The sequence below is a fragment of the Salvelinus alpinus genome, chromosome 8, assembly GCF_045679555.1.
Source record: "Salvelinus alpinus chromosome 8, SLU_Salpinus.1, whole genome shotgun sequence".
Taxonomy (NCBI): domain Eukaryota; kingdom Metazoa; phylum Chordata; class Actinopteri; order Salmoniformes; family Salmonidae; genus Salvelinus; species Salvelinus alpinus.
This window is the reverse complement of record NC_092093.1, coordinates 8,132,757-8,143,012: the sequence shown is the minus strand read 5'-3', so window position 1 is coordinate 8,143,012 and position 10,256 is coordinate 8,132,757. Positions and strand designations below refer to the sequence as shown.

General features: G+C 42.9%; 1 protein-coding gene across 1 annotated transcript; it reads right to left on the bottom strand.

Moving 5' to 3' along the window:
- Positions 1-3,842: 3,842 nt before the first annotated feature.
- Positions 3,843-8,231, bottom strand: LOC139582503 (vertnin-like). Its single transcript, XM_071412564.1, has 5 exons — positions 7,920-8,231; positions 7,047-7,663; positions 6,108-6,200; positions 5,543-5,887; positions 3,843-5,394 (listed from the first exon to the last, which is right to left on the bottom strand). The coding sequence occupies exons 1-5, from the start codon at positions 8,229-8,231 to the stop codon at positions 4,545-4,547; spliced, it is 2,217 nt and encodes a 738-aa protein (XP_071268665.1). The 3' UTR covers positions 3,843-4,544.
- Positions 8,232-10,256: the final 2,025 nt, after the last annotated feature.

Genomic DNA, 10,256 nt, shown 5'->3' with positions numbered 1-10,256 from the left:
CAAGATGGTGAAACTATCCGATGGAACTATTTCCACGTAGAGTAGAAAATACTGTACAAGACCCAATCTGTTCAGATCAACAGAACATGAGGAGCCTTGGGGTAGGCTGTAGGGTTCGCTAGGTATGTCTGATGGCCCTCCTGATACCCAATCTGGTCTCTCCCTCCCAAAGATCGGATAGGTTTTCCCTTCCTCCCCCACCATCTCTACCCAGGCCCCAGATCTTTCTCTCTGGACCCCTGGAACTCCTATCCCTCTCTCATCTACTTACACCTCTCTCCCCATGCATACAATTACCCCCCCCCCCCATCCCCCTCCAGACATTACCTTCATTAGCACAAGTACAGTAGAGCAGACAGAAAGGAGACTAGGCAGAAAAGGAATGTGTCATCATGGTCAAAGATTGAGTTGTTCATGCACTGTAAATCCCTATGGGGGGGGGGGGGTAAACAGAGTTGCTGAGTTGGCTTTACTACCATCTTGCTCTTATGCGGTCAGACAATCTCATCTGAGCGTTAGACAACAGAATAGAAACACTATGTTTGTGTTTCAAACACTTGTTGGTCGGACAGATTCAGTTGGCAATTCACATTGACTTCATGACTACCTGAAATACGACCTGAGCATTAGACAATACAATAGAAACACTATGTTTGTGTACCTGTAAAACGACCTATCTATTCCTCAGGCCATTTGCGCACAAAGTCTACATACAGTTTCTATTGTGTTATTGACTGTATGTTTGTTTGTTCCATGTGTAACTCTGTTGTTGTTGTTTGTGTCGCACTGCTTTGCTTTATCTTGGCCAGGTCACAGTTGTAAATGAGAACTTGTTCTCAACTGGCCTACCTGGTTAAATAAAGGTGAAAAACATAAATAAAATTCAGCTGGTCCACTGCCTTCAGCATGGCAAACATGACTTGATATACACATTACATTCTGCCACTCAGAAATCATCAGATGGGTGAGAAAAATCAGATGATTTTTTTTAGCAGTTTTTTTTTTATAATTTAAAAAAAAGAGACATTTAGAAAATGAACAACCAAACTATAACTCATTGACATAGCAGTGGGAGAAAGCCATCGATTGAGAAAAGAACATGCCCCCCCTGTTGAAGCGGATTGGTCAATACCACCGATGTCGAAGCGGATTGGTCAATACCACTGATGTCAAAGCGGATTGGTCAATACCACTGATGTCAAAGCGGATTGGTCAATACCACCGATGTCGAAGCGGATTGGTCAATACCACTGATGTCGAAGCGGATTGGTCAATACCACTGATGTCAAAGCGGATTGGTCAATACCACTGATGTCAAAGCGGATTGGTCAATACCACCGATGTCAAAGCGGATTGGTCAATACCACCGATGTCAAAGCGGATTGGTCAATACCACCGATGTCAAAGCGGATTGGTCAATACCACCGATGTCGAAGCGGATTGGTCAATACCACCGATGTCGAAGCGGATTGGTCAATACCACCGATGTCGAAGCGGATTGGTCAATACCACTGATGTCAAAGCGGATTGGTCAATACCACTGATGTCAAAGCGGATTGGTCAATACCACTGATGTCAAAGCGGATTGGTCAATACCACTGTGTTGTGTGTCTGTTAAACTCAGCATGGTTGATTAGTCCTTCATCATGGTCTCCTCAAGCTAGGGGGACAATGAACTACAACGGAATAAAATCACACCAATCTAAAGCAAGATAACCTGCTGCCAGGTATATGAATGGAGCTAGAAGCTCTAGGAGTCATCCAATCAAACACAAGCTGAATTTGAGTTGGTGGTTTATTGATAAAAAAAAAATGGGAAAACAATATTTTCACTGTGGGTGAGAAAAATATGGTTGATGTACACTCCACCAGATGACAAAACAAATAAATATGCAGAAATTGAAATATAAAAATGTTTGGTTATGTATGACGGCAGTTATACACCAGTGTCTAAAATGTCAATACTCAGAGAAAATGTTGTTTTGAGAAAGAAAAAATATATATATATACACCTGGACATTAAAAAAAAAAAAAATGTAAAAGACAAAAACGTAATTGATCTAAACTAACATACCATAGTTTAAGACTTCACATATCAAGAAGATACTTCACAGTATAGTTACCAGAAGAAAAAATGTTGGTAGTTAAAAAAATAAAAAGCATGGTAATCAGCAAGAAAATAGAGATTCATAAAGGAAATATATACTTAATGAGGCCAATTAGTACATTCTAATTACATGTTCTGGTAGTGAGTCCAGAAGTGTTGTAAACATTCATTCGTAAACAAACTTGTCAATAAAAATAAAACAAAATGTCTTGAACCCTGTAACATATGCTGGAAAACCAATGAACCCTCTCATGCCGTAAGTAGCATTGGGGCGGCAGGTAGCCTAGTGGTCAGAGCGTTGGACCAGTAACCGAAAGGTTGCAAGATCGAATCCCCGAGTTGACAAGGTAAAAATGTCGTTCTGCCCCTGAACAAGGCTGTGGATGAACACTCAATTGTCAATTTTTTGGGGGGGGTGGAATCAAACTCAGTATTTGCAGAACATGCTTGGAAAACAAAAAGGGAGCTAAACAATAAAGGAGAAACTTGATTTCTGAAACAAATGCCTTTCCCTACAGCTCAGACTTCTTTCAATACAACACATCTAAAAAAAAATCTAGTAAAAAAGGTCAACCACTAGGAATCTTCTAGAACAGATAAACAGACATCAAATGGATTAACAAAAACAGCACACCTTGAAAACAATTAGCTAACTAAAATGAGAACATGGAAATAAAATGGTGTTGAACGCAATACTGAGAGAGAAATTAAAACCAACCTTAATGAGAGAGACGGGATTAAAACCAACAATGCTGAGAGATGAAAACCCATCATAACGAGAGAGATGGGGATTAAAACCCATCATAACGAGAGAGATGGGATTAAAACCCATCATAACGAGAGAGATGGGATTAAAACCCATCATAACGAGAGATATGGGGATTAAAACCCATCATAACGAGAGATATGGGATTAAAACCCATCATAACGAGAGATATGGGATTAAAACCCATCATAACGAGAGAGATGGGGATTAAAACCCATCATAACGAGAGAGATGGGTTTAAAACCCATCATAACGAGAGAGATGGGTTTAAAACCCATCATAACGAGAGAGATGGGGATTAAAACCCATCATAACGAGAGAGATGGGGATTAAAACCCATCATAACGAGAGAGATGGGGATTAAAACCCATCATAACGAGAGAGATGGGGATTAAAACCCATCATAACGAGAGAGATGGGATTAAAACCCATCATAACGAGAGATATGGGGATTAAAACCCATCATAACGAGAGAGATGTGATTAAAACCCATCATAACGAGAGAGATGGGATTAAAACCCATCATAACGAGAGAGATGGGATTAAAACCCATCATAACGAGAGAGATGGGGATTAAAACCCATCATAACGAGAGAGATGGGGATTAAAACCCATCATAACGAGAGATATGGGATTAAAACCCATCATAACGAGAGAGATGGGATTAAAACCCATCATAACGAGAGAGATGGGATTAAAACCCATCATAACGAGAGATATGGGGATTAAAACCCATCATAACGAGAGAGATGGGGATTAAAACCCATCATAACGAGAGAGATGGGATTAAAACCCATCATAACGAGAGAGATGGGATTAAAACCCATCATAACGAGAGAGATGGGGATTAAAACCCATCATAACGAGAGAGATGGGATTAAAACCCATCATAACGAGAGAGATGGGGATTAAAACCCATCATAACGAGAGAGATGGGATTAAAACCCATCATAACGAGAGATATGGGGATTAAAACCCATCATAATGAGAGAGATGGGATTAAAACCCATCATGATGAGAGAGATGGGATTAAAACCGAGACAAGAGAAGCAGAAACAACCAGTCTCAAACAAAGAGCCATTTAAATAAAGCCCCACTGTCACCATCATGGTGACTTTCAACTGCCTTTTGCCTGGAGGCCAGCGGAACATTAACGGAACAGTGTCTTTTCACACACATGCAAATGTCCATGAGCTGAAGGTGATAGGTAAAGGAATGGAGGGAGGAGGGGAACAGACAAGGAGAGCAGGACAAATCAAGATTAAGATGCATTTAGCTACAATTCCAATGTATTAGGCTTCACCCACACGCTCAAACAAACCTCTACCTAAACAAATACAATGTTCAGTTGAAGAAAAATCAACATTTTTAAAAGAGCCAGAATCTGATGGTTGATACTGATGGCTCTGTTTGAGGAAGTGAAGGAGGGAGAAGGGATAGTTTAGGATTCTGAAGAGACAAGAGAGCATTTCAGTTTGTTACAGGGCACCGTTCTGCTTAAAGCTTGTGTAACAGAGTGTATGACCACCATTACACTCGGTACACTCTCCCTCAGCCATGCCCTCTCTCCCTCAGCCATGCCCTCTCTCCCTCAGCCATGCCCTCTCTCCCTCAGCCATGCCCTCTCTCCCTCAGCCATGCCCTCTCTCCCTCAGCCATGCCCTCTCTCCCTCAGCCATGTACCAGTGGCACTCCGTGATGCAGGGCTCTCTTCCACATATAGTAGGTGGAGCGGGGAGTCAGGGGGAAATAGGACCTGAACTCTTTGAATGTGGGGAAGGATTTCTCCTCGAAGCGTTTCTGGAGGAACAGTTTGGCCTTAGCCTTGAAGTTGGCCAGGGCCACCAGATCCATCACAAACATCTGGTCATCTGTTGTGGCGGTGGTGGTGGACATCTTGGTTGGGTTGGGAAGGGGCAAGGGGGACCTGGGTAGAGGGAGGGGGGCATCGAAGGGGGGTGTCACAAAAGTCATTGTGGAAGGGCCTCTCAGACCCTCTGTTGGACCCCCCCCTAACAACAACACATCCTGAGTCACGTCCTGAGTCAGACCCCTCGTCTTTATCTCCGTCACGCCGCTAACATTCTCCATTGCTGCGTTGTTGTTCTCCATAATATCCTCAGGCCTGTTCACCTCTACAGACAGAGACGGGTGGGTGATTTTCTCCTTCCTGTTTTGACTCGGGCCGTTGCGCCACATCCAATAGAAACAGAGTGACAGGGAAGGGTAGTTCACTTTGAACTTGGACATCGGCCATCTTGAAATCCACACCTTCACCTTGGCTGCTTCTCTCAGCTTCTTCCTGTGTAGGAACACCAACCTGAACCCTTTGTAGTTGTTTCTACAGATCTTCATTCTGGGGAAGACAGCAGCAGCATGACCATGGCTCTCAGTCCCCCCGATAGGGGACTGACCATCAGTGGGACTACTCTTATCCACATCAGAGTTGTCTTCACTACTCCTAGCCTTGTAGCCTCTATTGAAAAGCATTGCTTCCCTTCTCCAGTTGTAGTACGTGGATCTGTATTCATTCAAATTAAACTGGAGTTAAATTGCATTTAAAATTGTAACACACTTAACAGTAAATCGATAAAAAATGAAGGAGATGAACAAAAGAAAATGATTGATTAAAGGCCATGCTATACTGCAGGTAAATCCTTGTCACTGACCTGGAGATGCCAGGGAAGCTCCTCTTGAAGATCCTGAAGGGGAACAAGGTGTTCATGGAGATGCAGTTCTGAAGAACTTTCTTGGCTTCCTGCATCAGCGCCAGGTTCTGGGCCCGTTCCCCGTCCACCTTATCATTGTTGTAGTTCAGGCCGAACATACTGGCCACGCTGTCGTGGTGCTCTGGGTCTGGCTCTACCTCTTGGTTCTCCTCCTCCTCCTGCCTGGGCTTGGACTCTGGGGAGGACCAGGACTCCTGCTCCGTGCTGTTCCCTGGACTCACCTCGTCCGTGGAGAAACTACCGCCGGACGAGATCAGCTCGTGCTTCCAGGCATAGTAGGTGGACCTGGGAGAGAATGACATTGTTGTTGTCCCAAAAGGAAAGGTAATTCATAGGCAACAGAATTATACAAGACAGCGGCAGGTTAACTACAGCATTCTGGGCACAGAAAAGTCAAGTTAAAATCTAGATATTTTTTAACCATTTAAAATGTGTTTTTTTGTAAAGACATCATGCCATGTGGTGATCTCAACGGTATTGACAATGCTTTCAGTATCTTATTTACCGGGAGATCTCAGGGAAGAACTCTTTAAACTGGTGCAGAGGCATAAGCTTCCCTTCCAGATAACACGCCTGGACGAAGTGCTTGGCCTCGTACCTTCATAGAAAGGGATTGAATGAGTATTAATCTGTCTATGTCAGCAGAAGGTTAAACATACAGACCAAACACCACCACAATAAACACAACACTACAACAAAACACCACAAACACAATAAACACCACAAAACACCACAATAAACACAACAAACAAACACCAGACCAAACACAATAAACACCAGACCAAACACAATAAACACCAGACCAAACACAATAAACACCAGACCAAACACAATAAACACCAGACCAAACACAATAAACACCAGACCAAACACAATAAACACCAGACCAAACACAATAAACACCAGACCAAACACAATAAACACCAGACCAAACACAATAAACACCAGACCAAACAACACCACAATAAACACAACAACAAAACACCACAATAAACACAACAAACAAACACCAGACCAAACACCACAATAAACACCAGAACAATAAACACCAGAATAAACACAACACAATAAACACCAGAACAATAAACACCAGACCAAACACCACAATAAACACAACACCACAAACACAATAAACACCACAACAAACACAAACATACAGACCAAACAACAACACAATAAACACAACAAACACCACAATAAACACCAGAACAATAAACACAACAACAAAACACCACAATAAACACAACAAACAAACACCAGACCAAACACCACAATAAACACCAGAACAATAAACACCAGAATAAACACAACACAATAAACACCAGAACAATAAACACCACAACAAAACACCACAAGCCATTAAAGTGAGAATGTCCCAGAGTGCCACGACGCTGTCATCAGTATCTACGACTGATAAAGAGTATTGAGTTGTATAGAGGTGGACCTGGCAGCTGATTTCTTGCGGTGCTCCTGTGTCTGCCGTCTCCAGCGGTAGAAGGTACTCTTGGTGATGTTGTACTTGTCCTTCAGACTGGAGTAGGACAGGTGAGAGTCCTGCTTGAGAAGCTCCTGGGTCTTCAATGGGGGTGGGACCCTCTTCTCGGTGCTAGGACTGCCCATCTGGAAGTCGCTAGCCTGGACTAACGCTACAAAGACTATGGGTCTAAATCTGGAGCTGGTGGAGCCCCCCTCCAGCTCTCCAGACCACATAATGTGCAAGGTGATAGGGTCCATGTCTTTGGGGTAGGACCTGGGTCTTATCAGGCGGTTGAAGTAGGGTCGTATCTTGAGGTTGTACATGGGGTAGACAGAATAGATGTTGCACTGGAGGACAGAGGAGAGGGCATAGAGGTGCCACATGTTGGCGTAGGAGCCAGAGAAGCAGGAGGCTTTGACATCGGCATCAAATATAGCCTCGAGGACGGACAAGGGGAGGTTGAGCATGTCCTGGGACTCCTCGGCACACAAGCTAAATCTGGCCGCCTGCAGCATCACCTTAGAGTCGATCATACCACACAAGTAGTACCTCTTCCACAGCAGCATGTCGACCACTGTACGCACCTGGAGGGTATAGAGTACATGTTTCAGTACTTGTCAAAATACAGATTAGGCTACAAACCAATATAGTAACTAATTATATCTTTCTAAATGTGTAGTCAGAATACAGTATTTTATCATTTGAAAAACACATTTTAGCTCTGAGTTATCCAAATTCAAAATGACGGAATTATAACCTTCATGCCTTGGAGATACAAATCCACACAAGCCAATGAAACACATATTTCATTCAAATGCATGTGAAACACTTCCTCCTCACCTGTAGCTCCAGACTGAGACTAGTAGTCCCCACTAGCAGCATGCTGGCTGCATCAAACAGCAGGTTCCCTTCTCCTTTACAGACCAGAGGTAGGAGGCCTCTGGGGGCGTCAGCAGGGTACAGGCTATGGGCCTTGCCATCGATACCTGCCCAGCTGGGGGACTCCTGGCAAGGGGAGGAGGGCAGGGTGAAGGGGGTCAGGACCTGGCGGACCTCCAGAGCTACCCTGGTGAGGGCATCCAGGCCGGAGCTCTCTGTAGCATCCTGCAGTTGTCCTAGAACTGACAGAACCACATCCTTCCTCTGAATCATACCTGCTGGGATACAGAGACAGAACAGAGATAGTTATATAGGAAGATGCACAAAAACCTTACAGAAAGATATTGTACAGAAACTGGACAGAAGCTGTCCAGTAAATGTATTCAATGTAGTGTTGTCTCTCTTGTCATGATGTGTGTTTTGTCCTATATTTATATTTTTATTTTGAATTACAGCCCCTGTCCCCGCAGGAGGCCTTTTGGTAGGCCTTAATTGTAAATAAGAATTTGTTCTTAACTGATGTGCCTAGTTAAATAAAGGTTAAACAAAATTAAAAATGTAATTCTGCTGTTGCATGAAACGTTTTCAAGAGTAGACTAAACAAGACACCTGTTTACGGTTTTGACTGAATAGGCCTTGAACATACATACATTTATAACTGACTGCAAGTGATTGAATTCTAGTATCCCGATGAATGTGCAAACATTAGCTGCACATGTTCAAACTAACTAAGAACTACAGTGTTTAGTGAAGGCATATGTATATGCCTGTGACAGTGTTATTTTAAGGCATTTAAAATATATATTAAATTCCCTATTATAAAAATGTAACCTGTGTATAACACCCAATAGCAGTCAACACAGAGAGAAAAGTCGCTTATTTACCGTGCTAAGTGAAATGCAATAATATCAGCCTAATACAACGCACGAATAAGCCGTGTGGCACGCAGTACACGAATAAGTGTGCTGAACCGAGGAACTATGGGTCATTACAATTATAATAATTTCATTCAAAAGGAAACAATCTATACACTACTGATTCATAGTCATTAATAAACGCGTGCGCAAAATTGCACCAGCCAACTTTGCCCGAAAACATTTTCGGACTGTGGCATATTTTTCTTCCGATTACATCTCTGCGGGACTTTATACACTGATTAAAAAAATATATAAAAAAAAAAATAGTCATTCGGTTACATTCCTTACCTGAAATGTTTGGTATAAATAGTTTTCCGAGAGGACGTCACTCACTTCTGGAGTGGTAAAGAGCACAGCATAAATTCAGAGTTTTCGTTCCAGTTTCCCCCCTCTGATAGTTAGTCCATTGTGTGTGCGCGTGTAACAATGTAATCTGCGTCCTTGCACCAATTCAACCAACCTGTGTCCACTCCAGATGGGACACTTTGGAGAGAAATTTGGGAGTGATAAGCCCAACCTCCCTTCAGGAAATTGTCAATTGCCCGAATAGTTTATTTTTTTGTTGTGGCTTCAGAAAACACCGCCCTCCTTCTTCCCTCGCGCAGGGCCACGGTCAATATCAATGTGAAGTGTTTAAACAAAAGCCGTGGTGTCAAAGGCTATCTGTAGAGCAACAGTTATATGGGTATATATCGGGTTACTGACTACTTTAGAATTGTTATAACGTTATTATGGGTTTGTTTTGTTTGGAGTTTTTGTGGGGGTTTTTCACGCTGTTGTTTAATTAGGCCTAGTTCAATTACAAGTTTATTTAATTTCCAAGTTCTAGGGCTTTCCAAAACATAAATGTTTTACTCATATCAGACTTGTAGAATATTGAATAATTTACACAGAACATGGATTATTTAATTTGAGTTACAACAGCACATTTTGTGTTGTGTGGTGACCTGGCCTCCCTGTTTCTCCTTAGTGTTGTGTGGTGACCTGGCCTCCCTGTTTCTCCTTAGTGTTGTGTGGTGACCTGGCCTCCCTGTTTCTCCTTAGTGTTATGTGGTGACCTGGCCTCCCTGTTTCTCCTTAGTGTTGTGTGGTGACCTGGCCTCCCTGTTTCTCCTTAGTGTTGTGTGGTGACCTGGCCTCCCTGTTTCTCCTTAGTGTTGTGTGGTGACCTGGCCTCCCTGTTTCTCCTTAGTGTTGTGTGGTGACCTGGCCTCCCTGTTTCTCCTTAGTGTTATGTGGTGACCTGGCCTCCCTGTTTCTCCTTAGTGTTGTGTTTGTTCTCCACATACTGCACAACAACCCTGTATGTCAACCACACCAGACTAAACCCATCTAATCTATGCACACACACATATCTAAATAAGGCCTTATCTAAAACAAA

Coding starts and splice junctions, on each gene's coding strand:
- LOC139582503 (XM_071412564.1), bottom strand. CDS start 8,231: ATGATTCAGAGGAAGGATGTGGTTCTGTCAGTTCTAGGACAACTGCAG. Junction 5,888..6,107: donor TTCTTCCCTGAGATCTCCCG/GTAAATAAGATA, acceptor ATTCTCTCCCAG/GTCCACCTACTATGCCTGGA. Junction 5,395..5,542: donor AGCTTCCCTGGCATCTCCAG/GTCAGTGACAAG, acceptor GAATGAATACAG/ATCCACGTACTACAACTGGA.